This window comes from Amia ocellicauda, chromosome 22 (genome assembly GCF_036373705.1).
Source record: "Amia ocellicauda isolate fAmiCal2 chromosome 22, fAmiCal2.hap1, whole genome shotgun sequence".
Taxonomy (NCBI): domain Eukaryota; kingdom Metazoa; phylum Chordata; class Actinopteri; order Amiiformes; family Amiidae; genus Amia; species Amia ocellicauda.
The window spans coordinates 14,263,170-14,290,761 of NC_089871.1; the positions used below are offsets into that span (position 1 = coordinate 14,263,170).

General features: G+C 40.6%; 2 protein-coding genes across 10 annotated transcripts in view; one reads left to right on the forward strand and one right to left on the reverse strand.

Annotated features, from left to right (window-relative positions):
- Positions 1 to 5,823: 5,823 nt before the first annotated feature.
- On the forward strand, positions 5,824 to 8,744 carry klf2a (Kruppel like factor 2a). The gene is made up of 3 exons (XM_066695745.1): positions 5,824 to 6,274; positions 6,536 to 7,478; positions 7,765 to 8,744. Exons 1-3 carry the CDS (start codon positions 6,203 to 6,205, stop codon positions 7,938 to 7,940), a joined length of 1,191 nt encoding a protein of 396 aa, XP_066551842.1. The 5' UTR covers positions 5,824 to 6,202; the 3' UTR covers positions 7,941 to 8,744.
- Positions 8,745 to 15,086: 6,342 nt separating this feature from the next.
- eps15l1a (epidermal growth factor receptor pathway substrate 15-like 1a) overlaps positions 15,087 to 27,592 on the reverse strand; it is a 44,335-nt gene continuing 31,829 nt past the window's right edge. For 6 of the 9 annotated variants that reach the window (XM_066696021.1, XM_066696020.1, XM_066696025.1 and 3 more), the window contains 2 exons: positions 23,143 to 23,348; positions 15,087 to 17,912 (listed from right to left, as the gene is read on the reverse strand). In XM_066696021.1, coding sequence (XP_066552118.1) covers positions 17,766 to 17,912; positions 23,143 to 23,348 — 353 coding nt within the window. In that variant the 3' untranslated portion in view covers positions 15,087 to 17,765. The remainder of the gene's footprint in view (positions 17,913 to 23,142; positions 23,349 to 27,592) is intronic. The other 3 variants (XM_066696023.1, XM_066696022.1, XM_066696024.1) reach the window with 3 other exon arrangements.

Sequence of the window (27,592 nt, forward strand, 5' to 3'; positions counted from 1 at the left end):
ACATTTGGAACTTATCAGTTACTATCTGATGTAAATGCTGCAATAGGCGCACTTACACAAGTTGGAAATTAAAGACACTTATGGTTTTTTTTTTTTTTTTTTTTAAACATAAAAAAACTGATCCGCACAGACTGGACAAGCAGCTGTCAAGTGGAAAGTCTGTCATGGTTTTATACTGCTGAATCATTTTCTTAGCGGAAGTTGAGCTAATTTCTGAGGCCTCAACAAACTCTCACTAATAGAATAAGAGAAGCCCTGCAGTACAGGTCATGGGTTCAGATTTGCCAATAGCTCTGCTTTATCTGGCCATACTTCCTTTCCTCTTGGAAATCAGATGAGTGGCATCTCTTTGTTATTATTATTATTACCTGATTTCTTAGCAGACACCCTTATCCAGGGTGACTTACAAATGTTTTAAGATATCACATTATTTTTTACATTTACCCATTTATATAGCTGGACATTTACTGGAGCAATCTAGATAAAGGACCTTGCTCAACGGTACACGACACTGTGCTCCAGAGTCCAGAGACCTAACCACTACTCCACACTACTGTCCACAGAGAAAAGGGAAAAACACAAACAAGTAATCACTGTGATTATAGTTCAGATCCAAATCAGTGACTGAAATCCACCTTGAGTAGCTAAACATCTTACATTATCCGTCAGTAATATATTTAATCTGAGCTGAAAATAAAAAAGATTGAGTACGAGACCGATTTGGGAAGGTTCAAGCTATCCAAGATGGAACACTTTGGACAAAGATCTGTGAACAGCCAATCAAGTGTGTGATCACATACAGATGGGTGACAAATTAAAGGAAAAACTTGAATAAATGAGTGGAGGAACATAACACATGCAGATGCCTCCAAAGAGGTGTACTGCATGATACAATTAAGCAATTAACATCCCATCATGCTCTGTGGCATGTATAAAAATGCTGAACAGGCCCAGCAAGTGGGCGAGTGCATGTGTGGAGACACCAAGAGAACGGGACAGGCCTGACTGCTGGATTCCTTACAGTGAGGGGGTCCGGAGACTCTGTTATGCTGTGGTGGCCATTTTCCTGGCATGGTTTGGGTCCACTTGGGTCTCTTCCTGGATGACAATGCCCCCATCCATGGGGCATGAGGGGTCACTGAATGGTTTGATGAAAATGATGCGAATCATATGCTATGGCCTTCGCAGTCACCAGATCCCAACCCAGTTGAACACCTATGGGAGATTTTGGACCGACGTGTTAGACAACGCTCTCCACCACCATCATCAAAACCCCAAATGAGGGAATATCTTTTGGAAGAATGGTGTTCATCCCTCCAGTAGAGTTCAGAGACTCGTAGAATCTGTGCCAAGAGCACTGAAGCTGTTCTGGTGGCTCGTGGTGCCCAATGCCTAACTGAGACGCTTTATGTTGGTTTCTCCTTTGTCACTCGTCTGTAAGTCTTATGTTTAAAAAAGCATCTAACTGTTTTAAAACCAGAGCTTTCTGTAGTTACTCAATCACAGGAATCAGAGAACACTATTCAACACTAGTCATATTTTTCAGTGACATCAATAATTAGAAGAATTGTTCCACCAATCATGAGCACTTAGTTATACAGGTAAAATAAGTATAAAGTGATTTATACATAACAGTAAACCTTAGGTAACCTCTGATGCAATTTATTTTTTTACTACAGAACATTCTGCTCGTGTCTATGTCTAGAAGATTCGACTCCCCGACAGCTTTTTAACCAAGACACAGATCTGAAGATAAGCGAGACTTACATTCATGACACCCCAGGGCTTTCCCAGACACCTTTCCCTTGGCAGCACATTTCAGGGAATAGTGAAGGGTTAAAAACAAAAAACTGTGCTCTGCTTCTCTCTGTCACACAGATGAGCAATAAAACAAGAAATTGTACTAAATCCTGTTCTAAGTGAACTCTACGCAATTCCCACCTCAATCAACCCACAGCGGAGTAATGCACCGAACACAGTAAAGCAACAGTGTAAAACCTCACAACTCATAACTCCTGACTCCGACAGGTACAACATTTTCAAAGCCTCAAAAACATGCAAGGCTTTTAAGGCGGCGGCTAATTAATATGTACAGTGTATATTGGCTGCAGGGCAGAATGAGCTGTGAAGTACAGCATGTAAAATAACACTCCTTTCCTTTTCTATAGGTTTGTGTGTTTTTTTTTGTATTAGCAACCAGTATACTTGCTCACAAACATTAATGATACATCTGAGGTACGATAATTACAGCGGAAAATTCCTTTTCCACTTTCATTGCACAATTTAATGGTGAGGAAGGCGCATTGCGTAGCTGTGCCAGAACAGCCGTTGGAAATTGTAAAGCAAAAATCTTAGGTATTTTCTATCCCTGCTTATTCATGGCAAACCCAGAGCGTCAGTAAACACTGAAAGCCATTATAGCCAATCTAGTGTATAATAATAATACTGCATTTAAAAAATAACTAATTTTCTTACGTCTACAATCACACATTAAAATGAAACCTTAAAAGTCAGCTCTACTCTATTTGGAAGAAAGTGAGGACAGTATTATTAATGTAGTAGTAATCATTCTAAGCTGCTATTTTTGTACATTAATTTTCCATTTATATAACAACAGGGGAATTTCTGTATATGAAAATGGCAACAGAAGAGGTTCAATGGAAACAATTCAGGGCAGTGTTTCTCAGCCAGTGTGCTGTGATACATTGGTGTATCATCAGGCATAAACAGATGTGCCACAGAGTTATAGAGATTTCACACAAATAATAACATGTTAATAATAAATACAATAATAATACATTCAATACGTTCCTGGTGGAATTATATAAAAACGGCCACAAAATATTTAAAGTTAAGTGAAGTTAAGTTGTACACTAAATATTCACTTGAAAAACCTGAAAAATGGTCACAATCTTTATTCTGAACTGTGAGGCAGCAATGTAGTGCTGAAAGGAGAAATGTGACACTATAAACAATTGTATTACCTACATGAATAGGTTACCTACCCTCATCTTAGGCCCAACAGCAGCCTGGACCCTAACATAAGAAATACAAGCTCAGCCCATACAAATCCACCCCAGATCCAGTAAAGTCAGCAGAAAAGCAGACCTAGCCTAACTAGCCTAACCATAATGAAATGTTACATTTGGTCGGGACTCTAACCCTAACCCAAGGTCTTGTGTTTGACATTTTTCATAATGAAATGCTACAAAACTACTGGTTAGTCTTAAACGGAAGCAATATTGGTTTTTCTTTTGTGTTAGTGTTAGGTATTAGTTAGTTAGCATAATTAAGATTATCTGCACTACACTGGCCTTTTGGTTCCTATCAAGACACCCAATAATGGGAAAAAGGAAGCCACAAGAGCCACAAGCACTATGTGGATTAAAAAGAGAAAACTGACACTAATCACGTACAGCATGGTTTACAAAAATGTGTTGTTCCATAGCCTGCATTCTCCATTGGTATTTGAGTAATGTAATGCTGAATGTATAAAGTGGAGAAGGACAATTGGAAAGGTGCGTCACAGAGAATGTTGCTTTGCTTTTCACTTAAATATAGATGTTAGATCTGGAGTTTCTCTTTTTTTTTTTTTTTACACAAGCATACACATTTGAATGTTGTCTTATTAGAGTCCATATTGTCTTTGCCAATGTAAAATGTATGCAAACGGACCCTTCTGGTCATATTGTGCACTGCTGCTTCGGCATCATCTGCAAAAACTGGGGTTTACTGACAGAAGATGGCATAGTGGTTTTTTTTGTTTTTTTTCAAGTGGCCATATGTAACTCAACGCTTTGTCAATGGGCAAATTGCATTTCATAAAAAATAAACATATCCATTACAAGGCATACAGAAGTCAAATATGTCTTCATGTGGGCGCAATGCACATTTTATCCTTAGCAGATGTTAATTATAGATGCAGACAGATACAGACCTTAAGAGATCATTCCAACTGGAGAAGAAATATCACAATCACAAGCATATTACCAAATTTTTCATAATACACTAAATGACACAATGAACACTGAAACTAAAATGTTTTGCCCCCTCCTGGAGTTCACAGTCACAAGTTTTGGAGCATAGTATTGGACGTGCATACATTAACCCTTTCCTTGCTAAGTATTTTAAAACTAATGTTATACTGTATGTATCTTAATTTCCAAATGCATGTGATAATTAAATTAAAATGGTGTGTGTGTGTGTGTGTGTGTGTGGGGGGGTCATTAAGTAAGTGATTAACACTTAACATACTTAACTAGTATCACAGATCTCACAAAGTGTCCGGAGTCGTGAATCTATAATGACATGCGCAGGAGAAAACAATGTGCTGAAATCCAGCGGCTCTTTCTCTGTGGCTGTCGTCGATACTGTCTCTGCAATAATCTCCCGATCCCAATGTGAATGCTACCTGGAACAATGCAGGCGCCCCCCACCTCCCCTCCCGTCCATTCAGACCCGTTATTAGCACCTGAATGGCGCTGCAAAACGGGGTTTTAATGCTTAAATAGCAAAGTCTTTTAGGTGGCGTTTGAAGCCCTGAAAGGGTCCCCGAGTACCTGGCGCCTGTTGGCTGGGCATCGTTTTGAAATACCTGCTGTGCCTCTTTGCGTAATGAGGATGCGCAAATCAACGGCTGTGAGCGAAGCGCCGGAGTTTGGCACAGGTGGAACTGAACAAAAAGAAACGCATGAACAAATCAACATGCTGACATGCTTGACCCAAGTCACTGTTACGACTACTTTTATTACAACTGCACAACCATGCGTTTTTCTCCAAGATCGGCTCGTCTTTAAAAAAACACCAGACAAGTAGACTTAAAAAAAAAAAAATATATATATATATATATATATATAAAAAGACCCGTTAAATATGCACGACCAGACTGTAAAGATGGTCCATTCTGTAAATACATAGTCTGAGAACGAAAGATGCACTTTTTATACATTGCTTTTTATTTCATTAGTTACCAGTGTTTTGCACCAAAACAACTCTCTTCCCTTTTAACATCCCAGCCTCTTTGACGTCAAGGAAACTTGGCTCTTGGTGTCTTGCCAATCAGCGCTACTATCTGGGAAATGCAGTCCTGGAAGTTTGTGAATAAACTTTTGTAAACATTACGAGCACTTTCACAACCGTGTTTCGTTAATGGGGCCATGCAGCTATAAAAACTCTTTTTTTTTAAACCATACTGGATAAATGCTTCTGATGTGTTGAGGCACATTATAACTAAACCCGTTTGCCCTCATTTGGACGCTTTTAAACCAGTAACTCCAAGCGTTTCTGGAACGCGTAACGTTAACATATGAACCGGGCAACGCATGTATGCTATTCTCCCACTCTCTTATAACCTGAAGTGCATATTTGTAGTTAGCTTTACACAACTTTCCAAGCGTTTTGACGCAAAAACTAATTATTTGAACACCAATCAATCCAAAAACGCACGGCACTCCTGTACATACCATACCATATAGATCCAGTTAATATGCGCGCACAAATCATGTTGATCCTGTATATCATTATGAAGTCACAGAATAGTATCCTATTATCAGATCGATGTTATCCTAGGGGGGAATGCAACATTGAAACAGACTTTCTATATAAACACACGCACATTGGTAACATGTTTCTATTCTGGGGGCGCACACTTTGTGAAGTTTCTTATATAACCCGTGGCTGGTGCTCACAGTAGTGTAGATCTATTGCTTTGCCAAAGTGCGTGTTTTTTTGTAAGAAAGGGGCAGGTCTTCTGCGTCATGTTAGACTTGTTAAACGGGTTTCTATGGCATCGAGAGGGAGGATCCAGCAGGTTTAAGAGCCGCGCCGGAGCGCCGGAGAGCAGTCGAGCAGACGGAAGCCGGCACTGAAAAGCTCCCTTATATACCCCGGCTAAATTTAGGACGATTGGTGCGCTACCTCCATCCTGAACGTGTTTCCTCCGCTGCGTACAATTGGTCCAGCTTTTCAGCAGCAATATTTATAAGGTAGGATCTCCTACCAATCAAAGTTGCACATGACTTTGAAACACTACTTCAGATAGCAGAGGACGAGCTGCCTGACTATTTCAGACTGAGTCTCCAGAGGAGTGCAGTGGACCAAGTTCATCTATTTATACACTTTTATATACACATAGACAGAGAGGTTTTTTTTTGTTTGTTTGTTTTTTTACAGAAACATTTCTTTGCCTTAACGACGTTTGGAAATGGCCTTAAGTGCCACCATTTTACCTTCCATTTCAACGTTTGCCAGCCACAGGGAAAAAAGTTGGGAAAACGTGAGTATGACTTTTCAACTTTTCAGCAGTTTTTTGTTTTCTTCTCCTCCTCCGCAGCATGTGATTGAGAAATTCAAAGTATTGCTTTGTGGTGATAGCAGCTGCACTGTCTTTGACTATTAGTGTGATTTTTTTTTTTCCATTTGTTTTAGTGGAGTAATGTCAGATTATAATTATAATCCAGTGCATTGTAATGTTCTCTATTTATGATGTATGTGATTTGCAAGTTGTCTAACGAGTTATTCTCCTGTCTTGGTGCAGAGGTGGAAAAGTGAGATGGACAAGCCCGGGCACTCCAGCTGCTCCGTGGTTGATACACTTAACATGGACAGTTGCTTAGTAAGGCGAGACGACGAGGATCTCAGCAATTTCCTGGATCTGGAGTTTATTCTGTCCAACACGACCGGCTCCGATGGCATGAACGCGGAGTACCCCATGGCATCTGCAGAGTCGGCCAACATGTACCAGACGGGGAACCCCTCGGCCGCCTACCCACTGCAGGAACAGAACAGCCCGCCTCCCCCGTACTCCTCCAGTCTCATGGCAGAACTGCTCAGATCCGAAGTGGACAGCTACTGCCTGCCACACAGCGTGCCCAACAGCATCCAGGGCCGCTTCATGGTCACCTCCTCGGCTTTCCCGACTCAGGACTATGCAGAGATCAAAGTCGAGCCCAGCATGGACGGGTACGGGCCGGTCATGGGCATGGTCCCGCAGAGCTGCCCCAAAATCAAACAAGAGGGCAACGTGTCGTGCATGATGTCTTTCGAGCAGCCGCGACTGGCCAACTCCCCGCAGGCGGCCGGCAACATGACCCCGCCGCTCAGCCCGGACGACCTGATGGCCGCCGAGTGTCAGAGCCAGCTGTGCCACTCCATGAGCTTCCAGCAGGGCTTCCACTCGGGCCCGGGCTACCCGCACTCCCACCCCGCGCAGCCGCCGCCGCCGCCGCCGCTGCAGCTGTCCTACCCCGGTGCGCACCCGTACGGCCGCTACGAGGAGGCGCTCAGCCTGGCTCCGTCCGCGCAGCGGGTGCTCCTGACCCCGCCGTCGTCCCCCCTGGAGTTGCTGGACGCCAAACCCAAGAGGGGTCGCCGGTCGTGGCCGAGGAAGCGCACGGCCACCCACACCTGCACGTACGCGGGCTGCGGGAAGACCTACACCAAGAGCTCGCATCTGAAGGCGCACCACCGCACTCACACGGGTAAGCGCCGGGCTTTGATGTGGCTTTGGGGTTGGTTTGTTTTTCGGCGGCTGCTGTTGTTGTCGTGCGCGGCGGTTCTTTCCATAGGAAAAGTGTGTTTACGCATTGTTTTGGCGAGGGTTATTTAATTGTTGAATTTGATTTACTACTGCACTACTACCACTGCCGAACAGTGCATCCCCTTAGTAGCCTTTCTGCCAGGGCGCTTTATGAAATGAATGGACACAGACAAGTACATATACATGAATACTAACGTGTTGTTGTCCCCTTTCCTGGGTGTGTGCAGGTGAGAAGCCCTACCACTGCAGCTGGGACGGCTGCGGCTGGAAGTTCGCCCGCTCCGACGAGCTGACCCGCCACTTCCGCAAGCACACCGGGCACCGGCCCTTCCAGTGCCACCTGTGCGAGCGCGCCTTCTCCCGCTCCGACCACCTGGCGCTGCACATGAAGCGCCACATGTAGAGCCGGGCACGGCCGCTGTGGACGGACTATGCAAAATCTGGACTTTCTTTTAACATCAAATATATTATCTGCTATTTAATGGTTATTAAAAAAAATTGAAAAAAAAAAAAAAATGAGCGACTGTACAAATTTATATATAAATATTTTCTTTTAAATGTAGCTGGTACTACTTAGTAAGGCAAAAAAAAAAAAAAACAGAAATGCGAAGTTTGGTTTTTTATTTTTATGTAGAGCATTACTGAAATGTTTGATTTGTGCAAACAACTTGATCTGCCAGGCTGGCCTTCCTCCCACCTCTGACGCAACTGGAACTAGACCTAAACATTTAAATGACATATATTAAAAAGTGATATATTTTATTAGCCACGATAGTGCCTTTCTATACCATGTCTGTATTTTATGAATGCCATACTGTCTATGGGGTAAAATTGACAAGTTTATATTTGATATAACTGTAAACTGCACAAGAAATAAGCTTAAAATAGACAATGTTTTGTTCTTAAAACTGCCTTCTGCCCTAAGTGGCACAAATTGAATGTGTAATATTTTTTATATATGTATCTTGAATGCCATATGAAGTCAGGGTCTTTCAGTCTTCTAAAAGAAGTTTTCTATTCAAACCTGTTGTGTCTTAAAGGTGCAATAATGTTGTCTGTTCCAGCTTCAAGTTACACTATTGATACAGGGCTAGATGTCTTGTAAATAGAAACTTTTTTTTTTTAATGCAAATTATATAAAGAATGTACATATTGTATATTGTAAATATTTTATTTTAATGTAAATATTAAACTAATTTGAATGATATCTCTTGGTGACTCCTGCTTTTCTTAATATCAGTATAATGAACTTTTCTAGGTGTTTTTTTTTACCCCCCCATACACACAGCTCACTAAACTACAGCTTGCTTCTTCTTAAAGCTAGCTTTGATGTAGATTGGAAAATTATGTTCTATATTTTAGCTATAAAGAGGAGACAGAACTTGATACCATCCTAATATATAGGAATCCTGGGCCATTAGCAGACCTGTTGTTAAGGCAGGGGCACAAGCTACTATTTTAAACCCAGATCAAGCTTGTGGAGTTAGCATTATGATTTAGTCTGTAATGTCTTCCAGCTGCTGGAATGCCACTGCCAGTAGCCTGTGGCTTGTGCCTATAAATATAAACATTACATTTACATAATTACAGAGACTCAATTTAGATACGTCTGGACACAGGGGTATACCACACTTCAGCAAACAAGTGCCCAGCTTCCATTCGAAAAGATACAACGAAAAAAGTGATGAAATGAGTTTGGGTTGGGGGGAAGGAAGGGGTTCGGCTTGAAGAGAGAATCCAGTGATTACGAAATAGTCGAGATCGTATGTTTATTAAACGCTCTGGTGACGCAGATGAAGACCGAGCTCGCCATGTTCAGCCACGGATTAGGTTGACTTCAGCAGTTCTGATTTTATGGGAGATCTTTTGAAAGTCTTCCAAGCAGTCCAGAATTTTCTAGGCTAAAATAAGCACGCTGTGGGACCAGATCTTTACAGGGCTGCTTTAACACACACACGAAGAAAAAAGAACAATAAAAAAAAGACGATTGAACGGGTCAACACACCACAGAGCAGTCTGATACGCAAGACTGTTCAATTTACAGTACAACTGTGTCCTCCAGTGATGGATCTTTTTACCACAGAATCGAGGCACATTTTCATTGTGACTATCTTTTAAAGCAGGTCTTCACTTATTTTAGACCATTTCCTGTACATGCATTGGAACTGCGAAGCATCACAAAAGTAAAAAAACACACACGCACAAAACTATCAAGTATCTAAATAAGTTCCAACACTGAACACATTTATAGAAGAGATAGTTATTATAAATCTCCTGCCCTCCACAGAGCAGAGCTGTCATTTGCAATTTTTTTAAGTGGAAGAAGGTGATCTATTTAGGTCACAAGAGAGCAATAGATACTGCTGACTTCTTAATAAATCCCCCTCCGGTGCAAGCTGTGGCTAATTGTTTAATTTTCTCTTAATGTGTCGAAACGAGCACTAGAATACATTTAAATAAGAAATTGCATACTGTAGGCTGTTTGATCATGCACCAAAATGCACAGCTACTCAAGCACAAACCACTATTAATAGAAAAGGGCACTGAACTGAAAAGACAAACTTTCTCATTTCACTTTTTTCCCCCTTTTTTTTTTCTCTTCTTACAATTACAACTTTTACTGCACAGGTCAGGGAAAGGGAACTTGAACAATAACAGGCACAGATATCCGAGCATGTGCAACATGTATTTTTAGCTCTACAGAATGCAGTTACACTTTAGAATTCTAAAGTTAAAAATAAATCCATTACATTTGACATATTATTTTTTATTAAAAAAAAATCCACAAATGTTCTCTTTTAGTGTTTAATAATATGTCCACTTCCTCTTTCTATTCTGCTTTGTTCTCGAACACCCTAAGATTATGCATTTACACTTAAGTATTACTAATGAACTGCAAACTGTTTCTACAATCCCTTCAACTGCCAGTTTTCTCGTTTTCTTTTCGATTAAGTAATGCACATTTGTTGAGTCCTGCTGAGTCTGCACCTCTGTTCAACTCCCGTATGGCTGTCAAGAAGATTTTAATTTATGCTAAGCACTTAAATAGCAGTGTGCTCTTTTTGTTGAGCTGCAGCACACTTTCCCATTTGTTTTTGTTTACATGCATCTGCAAAGAGCATCATCCTTTTGCTAACGAATGTATAACCCTACCATATTTTTTGTACGAGGATATTTTGATTACACCCTCCCTTATCAAACTACTCGCAATATCAAGGGCAGTTTCAGCCAATGGCCTCCTACCAGTGGCGTCTTTAACTTCACAGAAAAGATGAAAGTGGAGTCTATTTTTAGGACCGTGAAGCATGAAAGTTTTCGCACTTGCAGAAATTACTGCAAGTCAGAAGACGTTAGACACGTCAGGAGCGTAAAAAGCATTCTTTCCCCCGCCATTTGAAAATCAATTCTGTTCACTTCTGCGCTTAGTCAAAACACTATTGTGCTTTCATTTCCACAGACTCAAGCCTTTCTGTTCTTATTAAGCAGTGTGTTCATTGCTTACGCCTTCTCTAGAACGTAAGAGTCATGAATCCATTTCCTAAAGATGATCTTTCTATACATTTCCACCATGTTTGAAAATTAAATATGTGAAGGCAAGCAGATGCACTTTAAATTTAATTCTGCTTCCACATTTACTTTAGTCCACAAGTCTACTTTACATCAGGCATTAAATCAAGTGTGCTGAATAAAACCAATTTTTTATATGCATATATACACACACTTTACTACTAGAAGTAACCGGACAAGACTCCTCTGCTGTGTGATGTCATGAGTTTAAATTTGTATATTTGTGAAGCATTGCACAACCACTTGTAAGCATTGTGAGATTGTACTGCCAGCATTGATGGGATTTTCAGCTATCCATGAAAATAATTTAAAGCAGACACTCCTGAAAGCAAAATGAACATCGTCTGTTGTAATGTATACCTTGTCCCAATACTTTTTGCAAGAGTGTGAATTACACAATCCAACTCTCGAGATATAAATTCGTTACGGATTACTCTGCTCCTGACACACCCATGCCAGAGAGTTTTAATATAATTGCACCAGCACCCCTTCCTTTGAGATTATCAGCAAACCTGTCAATCAAAGTCATTGAACAGATGTTTCCAGGATAACAGAACGCAGAAGTGCATTTATAATGGTCTGGAGATGGAGATATTAAAAGTAGATGATTTGAAACAACGTGGTAAAGATTGGCAGGGTTAGTCAGAAGTGGAGACAATGCTTTCTCCTTTATGATCGTCTGCTTAGGAATGTACCTGGAGGAACCTTATAAAACATTTTTATACGGAACGCTAAAGGCCTAGATGGCAAACAATCTCTCCATAGGAAACATTAACACAACTAGTTCAAAGAGCTTTCGTGTATTTGTGGGGACACATCCATATCACAAGTAGATCAGGAAGGCTATAAATATACATCTGTCCCTCCGCCAGGATGTACACCACAGCCATAAGCAATTACAGATCTACGGTTTGATTTGTTTGAAACGTGCAATTGTAAAATAAATAAATAATAATAATAATTAGTTAAAAATCCCATATCCACAGAAGTCATTAAACGAAAGATCGGGATAACGCTGTTACGTGTGCAATCACAGCCTTCTGCCAAAACATGAACATGTATGTGATTAGCATTTACAGTATTGTCTGGGCTTTGGTTCCGTGACAACCTTGTCTGCAAACATTTGTGATAGAAGCCCCGAGTTCAGATTGTGAGGAATGCTTGCAAATAAAACAGCAACTGTGAAAGGGACAAACCACAGAAATATTGCCTTAAAAGCAGTATCTGCAAAGAATACGCTGAGCAAACAGGCAGCGGCTTCTTTCTCTGTGATAAGTGTGGGAATGTTGCAGGATAAGTATGCCATCTACTGGAATAACTTCAGAAGCTGTGAGAAACAAAACCGTCACCGATTCACAAAGGGCACTTCCTTTCAGGCACTTATGGCAAGACGGTCCTACACAAGAGCTTTAGTCTAAATAGGCAAAGCTGTCTTTAATTCGCTTTTTTAAATTAAATCACCAAACCCCTCCTTTGAAACCCCAAAATTAAAGCAGTTCTCTCCCACTCCTGTCTTTCTCTTCGGGGTTTTGAATACGCACACTGTGGGCTGGTTTTCTCAATCCCACTCATTGTGTGTGGACTACCCGATGGCGTTTTAGACAAGGACGTCCAAGAATAGTGCTAATCGAGGTCTGGGAATGCAGCTGGTTATGTCTGTTGTGTTCGGAGCTCCCAATGGCATTTTTGGAAATGCAAAACGGATGCATCGAAATCAGGTACATCAGACTTATAAGGAGGAGTCTTGAAGTCAAAAGCTCTGCTATAAAATTAGGACCGCTGAAGTCAACCTCATTTAGGACCAACGGTTTCTGAGCTGCATAATTATCTACTACACATATTTCAAAATCATACACAAACCAAATATGATGACTTATCACCATTAACAAGGCTGGTATTTCACATCCACAAGAGATAAAATGGTCCACATTATATTACACATGTATGTTAATGCGTACTTTTGCAAAACAAATGGGACATGGTTGTGTTGGTTTCCCCAGTAGTGTCGCATGACTTCTGTCGACAGTACAGTAACTGGAAATGCTTTGCTGGCACTTTGAAGCACTCAAACCATATAGGGTGCTTTTTCTGAATACAAAAGTCCCTGTTTTGTACAGTCTAACTATATATATATATATATAAAAAAAAAAAAAAAAGCACACCCAATTTAGCAAGCACTGTCCCATTTTAACTCTCATGCCTGCAGTATAAATAAGCTTTTTACAAATCTTTCCATCCGTCCACTTTATTATTATTTATTTCTTAGCAGACGCCCTTTGCAGAGGCCGCTCTGCCCAGCTCCTGGGGTGTTTGTGTCTGCTCCATTTTGTGCACTGTGTTTTTTACTTTAAGTACCTCTGCATCAAGGCCCCTTTTTATTAATCCGGCAGGGCTCTGTGCAAGTCACAAAAGACACCATCCTGCACAGCCGCACAGATACAGATAGCAATCAGGGTGTGAAGCAAGAAACAGCAGATCTGTTTCATACCGCATGTTCAATGTTTATTTTCAGGCATTATTTAAAACAACACAAGAGAAAGATTGTATTAAGATAATATTTTAACTAATGGAAACTCTTATTTGTGTGTCAGTAGGGGGAAGGAGCCCATCTGGACTATTTTAGCCCACATTCCTCCTGTACGGTTCATTTTAGAAACAGATTTTTTTTTTTTTATTCCAATGTACCACAATATCCCCGGGGTACCATTATTCAGAGTAAGGTTACACCCCCTCACACAGCTGATTAAATACACAGTGCTCAGCCTGCCGTTTGCACTGCTATGCAGGGTGAGATTGATTGTGTATTAAATATGAATAGAAAATATGATTTTTTTCTGCAATCTATAACTGTGGAATAGAGAATCCACTCAGTGGTCTGGTTACATAGTCATTTTAACCCATATTCCTTCTTTGCAGCAATAGTAGTTTCACTTCATGTTTCCATTAACATAAAGTAAATAAAAAAAAATAATAATAATCTTACCTTGGAATTTCCTGTTATTTCAGACGAGGGTAATTAACATACCAACACTCAGGATTACTTTGGTTTTGCAGCATGCAAAGAGATGAGTGCTCTGTTGACACAAAATTATTTTCGCACTTGCAGCTGTATCCTTGAAACCCCAAATACTGTAATTTATAGCACATTTTTTTAAGTCTGGTTTTGGCTGCCTCCACCAAGCTGGAGATTATCAATGAATGTCTTGTTTAAAATAAAAATGTCATCCAATATATTTACAAGCACCGTTTTCTACAGATTAGACTGAACTTCACTTTACCTGTGACACGGAAGGCTATTTTCATCCAAGGAACACATTTCTGTTGCTTGTTATTTGTTTTTGCACGTCATTCACGTATTTAAGGCAAGTTGTAAACGGCCACCACAGAAAAGAGTTTTCTTTAACTAGGAAAATAACTGGCACACAAAAAACAAACACGACCATTTACTCTGACCATCTATTTGATGTTACTTCTGATTTAAACCCCCTGGCTTCAGTCTGCATGAATGCGCTTTAAACCTAGTACCGGATGTAAGAATAAAACAGAAATTACTAAGTAACTGTTTATCCCCCCACAAAATTGGTACCTGCAATCCTTTCTACGCTGGTTTCAGAAGTATAGTACCCTTCCTAAGCGCTGACAACTGTTGAGGTGTATTAATACTGCCGATCCTCTATAAAAAAGAAGTACATGCATAAATAAGGGTTCAATCGCTACAAGAAATTACAGATGGAGATGAAAATAAAAAAAGGGAAAACTGGGGGTGATCTAAACTAGGCACTACAAGACTACAAGCTGCTACACAGCTACAAAACCTGTTATTGTAGTGGGAAATAAAGTGAAGTAGGTGAAAACAGCAGAAAACCTACAGATGCATGTTTTCTATACCCATAAGCATGACATCCTTAAACTCGTAATGCATTGAAAAGAAAGGAGCCCAAGAGTGTCCCCTGCAAAACAAAAATAAAAGACAGACAAATGGTACCTGGAATGTTACCTTAACTTTAATTATATTAAACAATAACCATGTACAGAGGATTAAAATTCCAAAGAAATTCTAGCCTTTTATCTCAACCGTAAATGTTTTAAGTTAGTTCTTATTATCTTTTTTTTTTTTTTATAGGACAAATATAACAGACCGTAATGTACATAATTTGCATACACCTTAATGCATTTTCACTATGACAGTTTGGCTTTTCCATTTGTTCGCTTATCTACCGAGAGGAAAAAGTCAAAGGCAGGTCAGGAGGGAGGGTAGGAATGCTACAGGCTTTAGATTAAAAATGCTGTCAAACCCCCATCAGGATGAAAAAAATAATATATAATGATATTTTTATTGTTTTAAGTGAAGCAGAATTCGTTTGGCAGTGACAAAACTTTTTCAGTTTCTGTTAAAACAGGACTTAAAAAACAAAACAAAGTGGACAAGAAATAAATAAAAATCAATGATTGTGAACACCAGCAGTGAAAAAAGACTGCTGTACTGTACTATAGAGGAGAGGGGGGAGGAATCAAAAACTTGTAATGACAGGGAAAATCCCAGCAGTGTTCAGAGGCGTTTTGTGAGAACTGAAATCAAAACCCATTTAAATACATATTAAAAAGAGAAAAGTGAAATGCAGAGAAAAGATGAAAGACTTGCATTTGGAGAGCAACAGTGACGTTTTCCAGTTTATGTGACAATGTTTTATAAATGTCGATCAGAACAGTGATCGGATATGCAATGCGAGGAGGATCTCACAGACTGCAATGCAATACTGACACACACACACACACAAAAACACATAAAAAACACACAACAAAACGCACCATGGAGTGTGCTGGTATTCGTAAGTGGTTCCTTGTGATTAAAACACCACAAAATCACCAAGAAATACATCGGTGAGTGGAGAAACAGCAAAAGTCGATTACGTATAGCAGCCTGAAAAAGATAACCTGTTTTAAAAGACAGAGACCAAAAGGAAACTGGTAAGTAACCAAATGGTTGAAAGATTGTCAGAGGTCGGGGGGGGGGGAGAGGAAATGCCAACTCAACTCAACGCCTACTTGTACCTAAGAAATAAACCAAAAAAAATACAAATTCAAGTGACCCGGCAGCTCAGTCCTTTACAGACTTTGGATTTGGATAGACAAACTGGACGCTGCTAGGAAAATTATATGACAATGAATGAAGATTTCACAGGTGTAATAAAAGGGCGCACACAGTGTATTTATTTTTCTTTTACTGTGATGACTTTAAAAGCTCATTTTTCCAGTAACTACCTATAATAAGGGCCAAAGTGAAAGGAAACTAGCTACAGGTATTATACTCAATATTAAAACATGGAACACCCCCACAGAAATGAGACGTTATTATATAATTATCTGACTAACTAGTACCAACGAGGAAGGCAAGAGGTTTTAAAATGAACGGTGTCTCTAAATGCTGTGCGATTTGTCCCTTCCCGCTCCCAGAAACAGAATTCCAGTATTTGGATACCAAGATTCAAATTTATTTGCTTAAAAATGATCTATCTTTGTATCTGTAATCTCATCCAATCAGAGGAAACTCCTGTCAGATTGTTGTCCAGAGTCCTGTGCGCGCTGCACTGCACTGTCGAGGATGCGATACCAACCCCAGATGCGTGCGTGTCGAGCCAATGAGATGCCAATGAACAGCAGGCTATGCATCGACAAAAAACTGAAAAGGGTACGCTGAGATTTCAGTAGCTGCACATCTGTGAAAGATATTCAGAGCATGTCAGAATAATTAAATCCGTTTAATTTTTTTTTTTTAAAACAATATTTTTCTCTATTCATGTTGCAATTTAGAAGGTTTTTCGTTGTTTTCTTGGCTTTCAAAGTATGGGACAAACTAGATAACCCCAATCCACGGCTTGGTTCCACCACAGCGTAGTCGCCAAGCAGCAAAACTAAACCAGTCCATCCCAGCTTCGCACGCAAAGAAAAACGTCTCTTTTTCGACGTACCTCAATGACTACAACACATTCGATTCTTTGAAGAAAAACCCCAAACAAGTAAAAGTTGTAGCAGTCCTCACACTTCCTCTTTCTCATCCCCCCCACCCCACCCCACCCCCTGATCTCAAAGACGGGCGCAGTAGGCTGATCTCAGGTGCCCATCACAAACCCGCCGCAGATGCTGGTGTGAGTCGCCACGGTCGTCAAGACTTTCACACAGACAGAGGTTTTCGGGGTGGGGGTTTCCACGAACAATTACAACAAAAGACCTCTCTTACAGTCATAAGTTTTGTTAATGTCGAATCTTGCAAATATGTAAAAGCATTCCCCTCCTACCCTTAACACTAACCGTGAGCTACAGTGAGAAGGGGGTCTCCCAGCCCCTAAGCTGAGGCCCCATTTCTGAAGCATGAGTCGGAGTTTATTTTAAATTAATCGGCCTTCAACGTCAGCAACTATGGTACAGTTTTATACAGTGCATTTACAGTGCATCACTTCATTCACAACCCACAGAGGACCCCCACACCCCACCCACCCGATATACATCGTAAAACAGACCCATTCATGATTCTCCTTTCTCTTCCAACTCAGTGTTCTGTTGAATTCTTGACATTCAGTCTGATAGTTGTGTGTATTAGAGTTGTTTTGTGAGGTTTTTTACACATTGATGCGTTGGCTCCAGTGCGGCGGCCGAGCGGGGCTCATGCGTTGGACATCTCGGCCTTGCTGAGCGCGATGGCGAGCTCCAGGTCCTCTTGCTCCTGTCTCCGCAGACGCTCCAGGCGATCCCTCTCCGCCCGCTCGCTCTCGCGCTTCGCCCACTCCAACTGCTGCGCCTCATTTCCAAACTGGGGGAGAGGAGACACTGCCACTTTAGACACCACTTACCCCCTCCCACCCCAGGACCCTCATCCATCCATAGAGACACAGACGACACACGCACACAAAGGTCCTGGCCCCCACTGGTGTGGCAGCTGAGTCCTCCGCAGCAACAAAACACACCACAACACAGTGAACTGCTGAACCCTTCGTGGTAGCCAAGCAACAAGCCAGCTGGGCGATTGAAGTCAATAGGGACAAAAAGATAAACACAAATGTCATAAATAAATCATCCTAATACTAATACTGCGGCAATAAAAACACTGGCCATTTATTTTAATTTTTTTTAGTTGCTTTCTTCGGGATTTAAAGGTCCCTGCTGACTTTTATAAATCACAAGCAAGCCCATCTGGGATTTTGATCCGAGGGATATGTATTATTTCGGATTCTTTTATCTGTCTATATGAAATCCAGCATTTGTTAGGCACAGTCCACATAAAGTACAGCTTTTTACACTTTCCACTGGATGGAAAGAACGGCCAATCAAAAGATTATATCAGGCAGCCAACATCTGCATAGTTAAGTGCTGGATGTGAAATAAGTCTGACAGGTTTCAGATGCTGTTAAAGGATGCTTTACAGTCCGATTACATTTGAACATAAAGTGCAAAGACTTAAATTAATATAGTTAGTGTCATTCAATATTACAAAATAGGACTAGGTCACTGCTTAAGAAGGACAGTGAGAGGCACCAGTCCAATCTGTGTGCTCTCGAACACGTCTTTTTATATTTCTCTTTTGAAAGTGGTGGAAAATAGAGCAATAAATCGGTTGTTTAAGCCCCGTTTAAAAAGCAATGCTATGCGAAAGGAGGTTTCAATTTGAATACACGTGCTTCCAAAACGAAAACGAATTGAAAAGGATATACATATAGAGGGCTAGGTTAAAATTTGAATACACATGCATGGCTAAAAACAAACTTAAAACGATAAAAATAAATAGTTCACTTTACACCGAAGAAGAAAAAAAAATCCCTATGAGAAAATGAAGCGACACAACAAAAAAAAAAAAAAGGGAAGTGTGAAAATATCTATAAATATCTATATAATTTGTTTTACCTTGCAAATTACACAAAACTAATACATTGACCGTAAGTTCCACATGCACTTGGAGATTTGAAATGGTCTTGATTGTTAATTAAGAGTGATTCAAGTGCCTCAAAACTTTTTAGGGAATTAAAAGTAAAGACAGAACAAACAAAAAAAATCACTAGTTGGCAACGCAGTCAAGGCCGTAATCGTACATTTTGTAGCACTTTCAACACCAGATCAGGCGTTAGAAAACCAACTCCATTTCAGAGTTCAGAATTCACTGTGTCGAAAACGTCATGCAGTTGAGTTTCAATGACGGGACAAAAAACATTCATGCAAAAGTGTACTGGTTGTTGTTGTTGTTTTGTTTTGTTTATAAATTATTTGTATTTTTTAAAGGAGGGTTCATTCATTCATTCATTCTCATTACATATGAATGGTGAATTGGTGCATATTCAAGACATGATCTGGGTATAACTATGTGAGAACTGTATAATACCTTTGAGACATGATTCTTTCTAGAAGCTGTTCAAGACCCGCTTTATTACTTTCTTCAGTTTCGGTGCATATGAAAAGCACACGTGCATGTGACCTAGTTAATAAAGAATAGCTGTACTATTAAAGTTGTAGCCACAAACCACTTTGCAACTCCATGTATTATAGAGCTGTAGAGTAAATGTCACAGGGCTAAACGAAATGTGTTATTTGTCATTTATATTTTAGAAATTGTTTCTCTAAAGAACATTTGTTGTTTTGCTTCTCTGTCTGGTGTGTATGGGCATCAACTCAAACGTCTGCTTATAAAAGACTGAATCGTGATTTTCTTTTTGAATGAGCTGGTTGCTTTCACTGTTTTAATGCACATTCAGTAGCTTTTCAGTACACAGGATCTCCATGCTAGATCAAAACTAACACAAATATAACAACAGGAATAAGAAGATGCACCATCACATATTGATATAATCTTACCTTCACATTTTCATTGCCTGGGAAAAAAAAAAGTAAAAAAAAACAAAAACAAAAAAACAACTACAATTCCCACACACCATCCCCTGAACATCTAGCACGAGAGGAAACAAATCACTATGGCACAAAACAAAACACAAACCGATCTGATTTTGTTTTGGAATGCAGAAAAATAAAATAAAATAGACAAAATGCAATGATGGCATGCAGCGGGAACAGAATGGCAATCGGATGTAACATGAGACATTGACAGGGAGTCTACACACGCCTCTAGGGCACATGACACACAACTAGGCACACAGCACAACTACATGCAACCACATCCACCGGCCACTGATGCAAATTGTGAAGGATTTGCTTAACCATCCTGGAATGTCTGTGGCACAGTCCCCCGGCCCGGGCAAACTGCCACAGTCTGTTAAAACCAAAAGGCTTCGCTCACGCCGAGTCCCTCGGAGTGTCCCTCTATTATCTGAGGCTTTTATGTTTCAGTCGATAGTTGCGATGTCAACTGGAGTATAATGTCCATGCATTAAGCAAAAGGCAGGTAATAAACTCTCCTTTCAAGTATACAATGGAATGTCTTTAGTCATTAAATCGTAGGAGTGCTTTTGGAGGCGTCAACAAGAGGAATTGAAAGAATATCTGATTAAATCATCATCTTCTTCATCATCCGCTCATTCCATTCCATTTTTCCAATCAAGTCAGTTTCTTTCAAGTGCACGATCATTGCTTTTTCGAAATTTCCAATGCTCCAAGGCAATTATTAATCTTATCACTAAGCAAGGACGAGGCCATGTTAAAATGTTTATCAGATGGAAAACTGACTTCAATTTCGATTGGTCAATCCCTTATCATGTACTTTCCGTTTTTTAATCCCCCCCAACACATGATTTTATTAGATTTTTTAACACCTTCCCTCCTTCCTGACCTACATTAAAGCATAGAGTCAGAAATGGTAAAGCAAGCACCAATCCCTCAATGCCATGCAATGAATACATCAGAAAGTCAGGTGGGGTGTGGGGGGGGGAGGGGGCAAATAAGACCACTGATACAGAACATAAGAAGAAACAAATGGGTCTGCTTTAGATGATACTGGAATGCACACCAATTACATGCTCTGTGAACTCAGGACTGAGAGCTGAGTAGTGATACTGCTGCTACCAATGTAAACCAAACCAAAGGCTGCTGGCTTTTGGACCGTCCTCAAAACCACGCAGACAGTGTCATCGAAGCTGCCCAGGTCACGGGACGCAAGCAGTAGGAATTTCTCCGCCCAGATTCTGTTGCAAAGAGGGGAACTTCCAAGAGGCCTACATATTTTTCCATAGCCACTCACGGTCCATTAAAAGACAACGTCTGTGAGCAAAGACTAGGCTTCCACTGAATAAACAATTTAGGGAACGGCCTTCAGAAAACCAAAAGGTAATTTTAGTTTCTATGGAATATTTTATTTCATAGTGACAGTGGAATTCCTTTAATAGCTCAATGGCACTACAGGAATGCCAATGGAAAAGACCCATTCAACTCTGGTTTAATCCTCATTGGTTTGTCAGGGACGTCAACATTTCTATTTTTTCTCCCCACATAGTTATGGTCGCTCAAAATCTGGTCTGGAAACCCTTTTGACTTTGCATACGCCTACACTCAGACGGCAGGGGAGTCTTTGGTGTGGTCCTAGAAGAGCTTCTGTACCTTTTTCAGTTACCAAGTCAATGGAAAAATAGTTTTAATTTCTAGACTAAATAAATAAATAACAAAATACAAATGCACACATACACAAAGCACAGGCCCAACAGGACTACTGTAGAGGCTGTGGACGTGATTGTGAACAGGCACCGGGACTTTATGTGAGCTCTGACTCACAAAGTAGGAAAAGAACCACATTTTGGGAGGGGAAAAGTTTGATAATGGAGAGAAGCCAAGGGAGATTAAAACCCTGACATCCCATTGTCCAAAGCTTAGTCTCTCCAGCGGCCAGATGTGAGGATTTCTGATCTCATCCTTATGTGATGCAGGCAGGTCATTCTAACAGTGGCCTTAGTGGAGGAGGGGGATGAAGGGGGAATGGTGATAGTGATACTCAAGTTAGGGCAATTTAGCTTAATCATCCATCATCCGTCTTGGAGGATTTGAAAAGTAAGAGCCAGCCCCCCTGCTTGGTTTTGAAAGAGAGCCCATAAGAGCAGCCTGGTTGTTTGACACTGTCCTTTAAGCACCCGCAAACTGTTGGAAACGGTCGAAGGATAGCGACAATCCCACCATTAGAATAGACCGACGAAGCAGAAATTGCTTCACAACTTTTGGACTATTGGTTTAATATTCCATCCCCCCAAAAACATGCCAAATGTGCCAAATTAACCTTCAGCCGAGGAGCGGATCCAATGACAAGCAAGCTCTACTGCCCAGTGCAGCGTTTGTATCAAAGCCCTTCACACACGCAACATGTGGTGCGTGAAAATATCTTCCTGCATTCATCTGAGGTACAGGCAGGTCTTTCAAGTCTGGTATATGAAGCCACAGACTTATTACTGTGGGTTGCATTCAATTACTGCAGTTTTACCTGTGTTACCAAGAAGCATAAATAACAGCTGCTGCTTAAAAATATATAATAAAAAAATTATATATATATTTCACACACCCTATTGTGCAGAAGTCTTCGAACAAATTAAGTTTAAGACTTCTGCACAGCACTGTGTATGAAAGCATTACGGAAATGTAAATGTTTAAAGCAATTTGTTTTCCCCCTTTTTGAAATAAAAGGAAATCAAACAGGGATATCATTAATTAATATACGCAAATACACTGCTCTGCAAAAGTCTTTGGGGAAATAAAGTCTCTTTTAATGTAACTATATTTTGAGAGAATGCAGGACCACCCAAATTAAGCTGGGGTCTCACTGACTGAGACATGAGTTATGACATCACATCCCAAGTCAAAAAAGCTGACTCTTGCCATTGGGCCCACCGGACCAAAGCCGTTTGGATTGGTGACCAGGTTTGATGTGGGGAGGATTGAGAAGAATGGGTTCTTCACTAACAGCAATGTCTCTAGCATGAAGGTGGCCACAATGAGGCGCAGCAAAGAGGTACAGAAGCTGGTGGTGCATTCTGCTATAGGTCCTTCAGTCAAAGTCATGATCACTATAAGCAGAAAGCAGAAGGGTGGACTGGACAGAGAGAGTATCACTGAACTCAACTTACAGAGCTGAAGTCTGCAAAACCCAAGGAAGAGTCTTTAGAAGCTTTACTTGAGGAGGAAGGAGCAAAAGGATCTTTGCCGCTAAACGGGTCTCCCAACCCCTTTTTACTTTGAAACGGGTCGCTGGCGTCAGCGCCAAACGGCTGGAAAGGATCGCTCAGCTTGGACGAGTCCCCAGACCCAGGCAGGTTTACTGGAGTACTCTTACCTAAAAGGTTTAGAGAGAAGAAAGATTATTTCCCCAAAAAGAGATGCCCTTCGACAGCCCGTGGGAGCACAGATTGCTGGTTTCCCCCCCACCCACCACCCGTCAAAAAAATCCAGGCAATGAGAGGTGAGTGGAAAGACAATTCAGTTTACAGAAGAACAAGATTTTTGTTTTAACCAGAATAAAAACAGTACTGAAAGAGTTCTAGTTCGTTCACCCAGATTCCCACCTGGCTGATAGTTCATAGGTATAAATAGGCTTCTCCTGTGATATACCAAGATAAAGGGTGGAAGTGTGGCATAGGGGTTAAGCCTCTGGACTGCAGGTGGGGGACACTGCTGTTGTACCCTTGAGCAAGGCACTGTACCCAGAATCCTCCAGTACAAACCCAGCTGTATAAATGGGTAACTGTATGTAACAACTGTAAGTCACTCTGCATGAGGGCATCTAAGAAATATATAATAATACTCAACAACACCATGCATAGCCTTCCTGTTAGTGATGTTGAAATGCTATTCACACTTTAGAAAAGACCGTGCATCATGCATCTATCGAGCCTAGAAGCAGCAAGTAAACAGTAGCCTAAGACTATTTACATGCATGCATCATTTTGACAAGACACTTCAGATGGGCTCTTCCTGACAAGAAATCTGAAGAAGGCAGGAGCAATACTTCAGTTCCTTGACCAGTACACCTTTAGTGACTTATTTTTCTTCCTAGCTAAGGATGCTCATGGTCTATAGATTGTTTTCTTAGAAAGGCGCTCTATGCGAAATTGAAACCATTGTTGTTTGTTTGTTGTTCTCGACACCCCTTTTGAAGCCATTTGTTAAATCAAGCAACTGCAGGAGATGTTCACTTTTAACACCATTTTTGATGGCTGGCTTATCGCACTGGTTGCTTCCGTTTACTGGAAATGAGGGTGAGATCTGTATCAAAGTGGCTTCCACCTTGATGGTGATGCTGACCACACAGTGACAGAAGTTTCTGATAGCAGGCTGGATCACCTGGTTGGCCAAGGAGAAGACCAGATGCACCAAAATACCCCCTGCTCCTATGCAGTGTGCTGATCTCCAAGCAAGGAGACGGCAGGATTACCTCCCTTGGGTACCTGACAGGGCCCAGTTGAGATTCCAGCCCTGACCTCTTGTTTATCTAACCAGTGGTACTGATGCACGTGTTTCTGGTGTTTCTAGTAGGCACACAAGATACCACTTTAATGTGAAGTCATTTACACTCCTGTTCCTCCTAAAAACCACATCAGTTTCTGCAGCTACGCTAGTGGTGCACCAAAACCACACGGTGAAGTTCAATTTCAGCAAAAACAAGATTTTACACCAAACACCACAAAGGATCAATGATCTGAAAACAGCAGTCATGCGCCCACACTTTTATTAACAATACAATCACAGGCTTATATATAGTATAGGCAAGGAAGATCCTGGTTTATTATTATTATTTTTTTTTTGTTTTGTTTTATTTTATTTTTTTTTAAAGGGATGTGCCAAAACAAAACTGTACGTAAAGAAATCATGTTAGGATACATCATAAAGCATAATAGGAATACAAATTAAGATCATACTGGAAGCTAACAGAGTCATTTTATTTTTCAAATCCACTCTAAACTATATTGCATGCTCTAGCATACAATGCACATGGAGTTTTCAAATCTGTTAACAGAAATCAAATATTTGACCCTGTTCTTTTCCAACACCTGCTTAAAAACAAAAACAAAAAGTGATCATATGTTTATTATCACCAAGAGATGTTTTCCACTATGGAAGGATCTAACCCCAGGGTCTAGATTGAGCTGAGAATCAGAATGAGTTTCAACCTCAAGAGACCACACCTGTTTACATTTGTACCGAGCTCATGAAGGCATCAGTGAACTGTCATGTTTCCCCTGCAGAGGAAAATTTCAAGATGCACTGTGTGAAAGTAAACGAAAAGAAGAAGATGGCATCTATAGGCAAGCGTGGGAAAGTTAAAGTTGGTCTTCACTTATCAGAAAAGGTGTTAACCACTTCATAAATTGACATGTTATTTATACACGTGCAACCAGAGACTAGATTTGCATTTCACAGCAGCACTAATCGGCCAGGAAATCAGTTTTTCTCTTTCTGTTAAGGGCAAAGGAACAGTACCATCAGCTATTTATTTATGTTCCCTACCATGTACAGTCTTTGCAATACTGGCACCCACAACAGCAGCATATTCATATATTAGTGGGGTAGACATATCCACTTTATGCACAAAAGGTATGTGTGCCCAAATCTCTATTGCTCAGGACTAAACAAATGAGGACCTTAGCTTTAACAAGGACATCGAAGGAAAATCTGAATTAAAAGCAGGTCAGGGTTGGAGTGGCATACACCAATGGACCATTCACAGTATCAACATCAAATAATAACATATCAGAATAATAATAAACTATTAATATAGTGTAAAACAGTATACAGTATTCAGATTAAAAAAATAATTACCACAAAAAGTTTATACTACACAGTTTAAAATATTAAATATAAGTAAACATTAAAAAAAAAAATCACACTCTTTACTACTAGTCTATAAACATACCTCCTCAACCATAAAGCTCATGGAAAGCATGATAACACACAAAAGCACTTTGATATCCATTGCATTAATTATAATTTTAGTTTTTAAAGGACGGCATGTACTATTGGCTTTTTGGGAATGTAAATGCATAAAAAGGTGTGATATGCCACTGAGGATAGAAAAAGCAAAGAATTGCAATAATAATAGGCACGGGGCGCAAAGGCACTTGAGTTGCTTCTCATGTTTTTTTTTTCCGTGGAAAGGTGAAAAGGTGAAAGAACGTTGTTGGCATATTTTACGAACAAGTTGAAAAGGTTGAGTGTGGTCAAGATCAGGGCACATTTACCGAATTTAGCTGATAGCGGTGTTTGAAAAAGTCACACTGTTGATCAGAGCAGCTCTAGAGAGGAAGTGGGTAAGGGTGGAGAAAATGCTGCACATCCCAATATTAGAGTACCACAGCACACATAAAGTGCAGCTCATAAAACAGAATCGACACCCACGGCGTTTCCGGAGTCATATAATCATTACTCTCGTCATAGTGCCCATGTTCACAGCAAACAGGGCCCACCTTCAACTTCTCATAAGGGACAATGCTGAGACCTGGGCTGGTGAGAAGACGAGCCGTTGTTTATTCACGCGCACGGAGACCTTTGAATCATGAGAATCTTATCTGAGTTTCCTGAGTTGGGACACTTCTGTTAAAAACAAAAAAACAAAAAACAACCACCACCACCAAACAAAAAAACAAAGCACTGAGAGAGAAGAAAAGTGCTATAGGGGCTAACGAGCACTGAGAGAGAATGTTAAAAACTGTTTGAATCAAAATAGCTATGTCACATGCTATGACAGCCCTGAACACAATTCACAGCAAACGTCCCATTCAAATACCAAGTCACCAACTAGCCAGTATACCCTGCAAAATGCTTCCAATAAAACCAAGCATTTGACAATCCCCAAGGGTGCACAGTCACTAACTAAAGAGTCCTGCAGTGAACCACAGCCTCCTCCGCAAAGCAATGCGGCCCCAAAGCACTGTGGTAAGCAGAGGGCTGCCAAACACAGCAAGTCAGATTAAACACCTATTCAACAGGTCGATCCAAAGTATGGAAACTGGAAGCTGCCATCAGGAGATGAGGTGCACAATATTTCACCTGCACAACAGGGTTACTTCATCCAATAAACCGCTAAACCATAAGGGCGCCGGTGTGACGTTACATTTGACCGAGCTGCCCTCAACTAATGTTTCCATAGGTTTATGCACCAGTGCCTTCTACTAGTGGGCACATACATGATGCGGTAACGCGTGTTGATAGACTTCATGGGTCTAAGACAATGCTTTCTCACAAGACAATGTCGGCAAAACGTATGAACAGGTTTGACACTAAACTGTGTTCGGCACCACTGTGGCACTCAAGGTGGATGGCAGGGATGAAATTAAAAAGCTTGTTTAAGTAAAATTGTTACTTATTCAATGGTTGTGGAAATATTCACACTTCAGCTCACCAAACAGGCACCTAGATAAAATCTCTTTACCCTTTAGCAAGACACCCTCTTACATAAAACCACATCTCTGACTTGTAAACAGGAAAGAGGTCAGCACCAACACGACCTCAGAATATTTGCAGATGTGAAAAATGGACAGTCTATAATAGAATTTGAAAACAGTTCCCCAACAGGTTGAAATA

Coding starts and splice junctions, on each gene's coding strand:
- klf2a (XM_066695745.1), top strand. CDS start 6,203: ATGGCCTTAAGTGCCACCATTTTACCTTCCATTTCAACGTTTGCCAGC. Junction 6,275..6,535: donor GGGAAAAAAGTTGGGAAAAC/GTGAGTATGACT, acceptor GTCTTGGTGCAG/AGGTGGAAAAGTGAGATGGA. Junction 7,479..7,764: donor GCACCACCGCACTCACACGG/GTAAGCGCCGGG, acceptor GGGTGTGTGCAG/GTGAGAAGCCCTACCACTGC.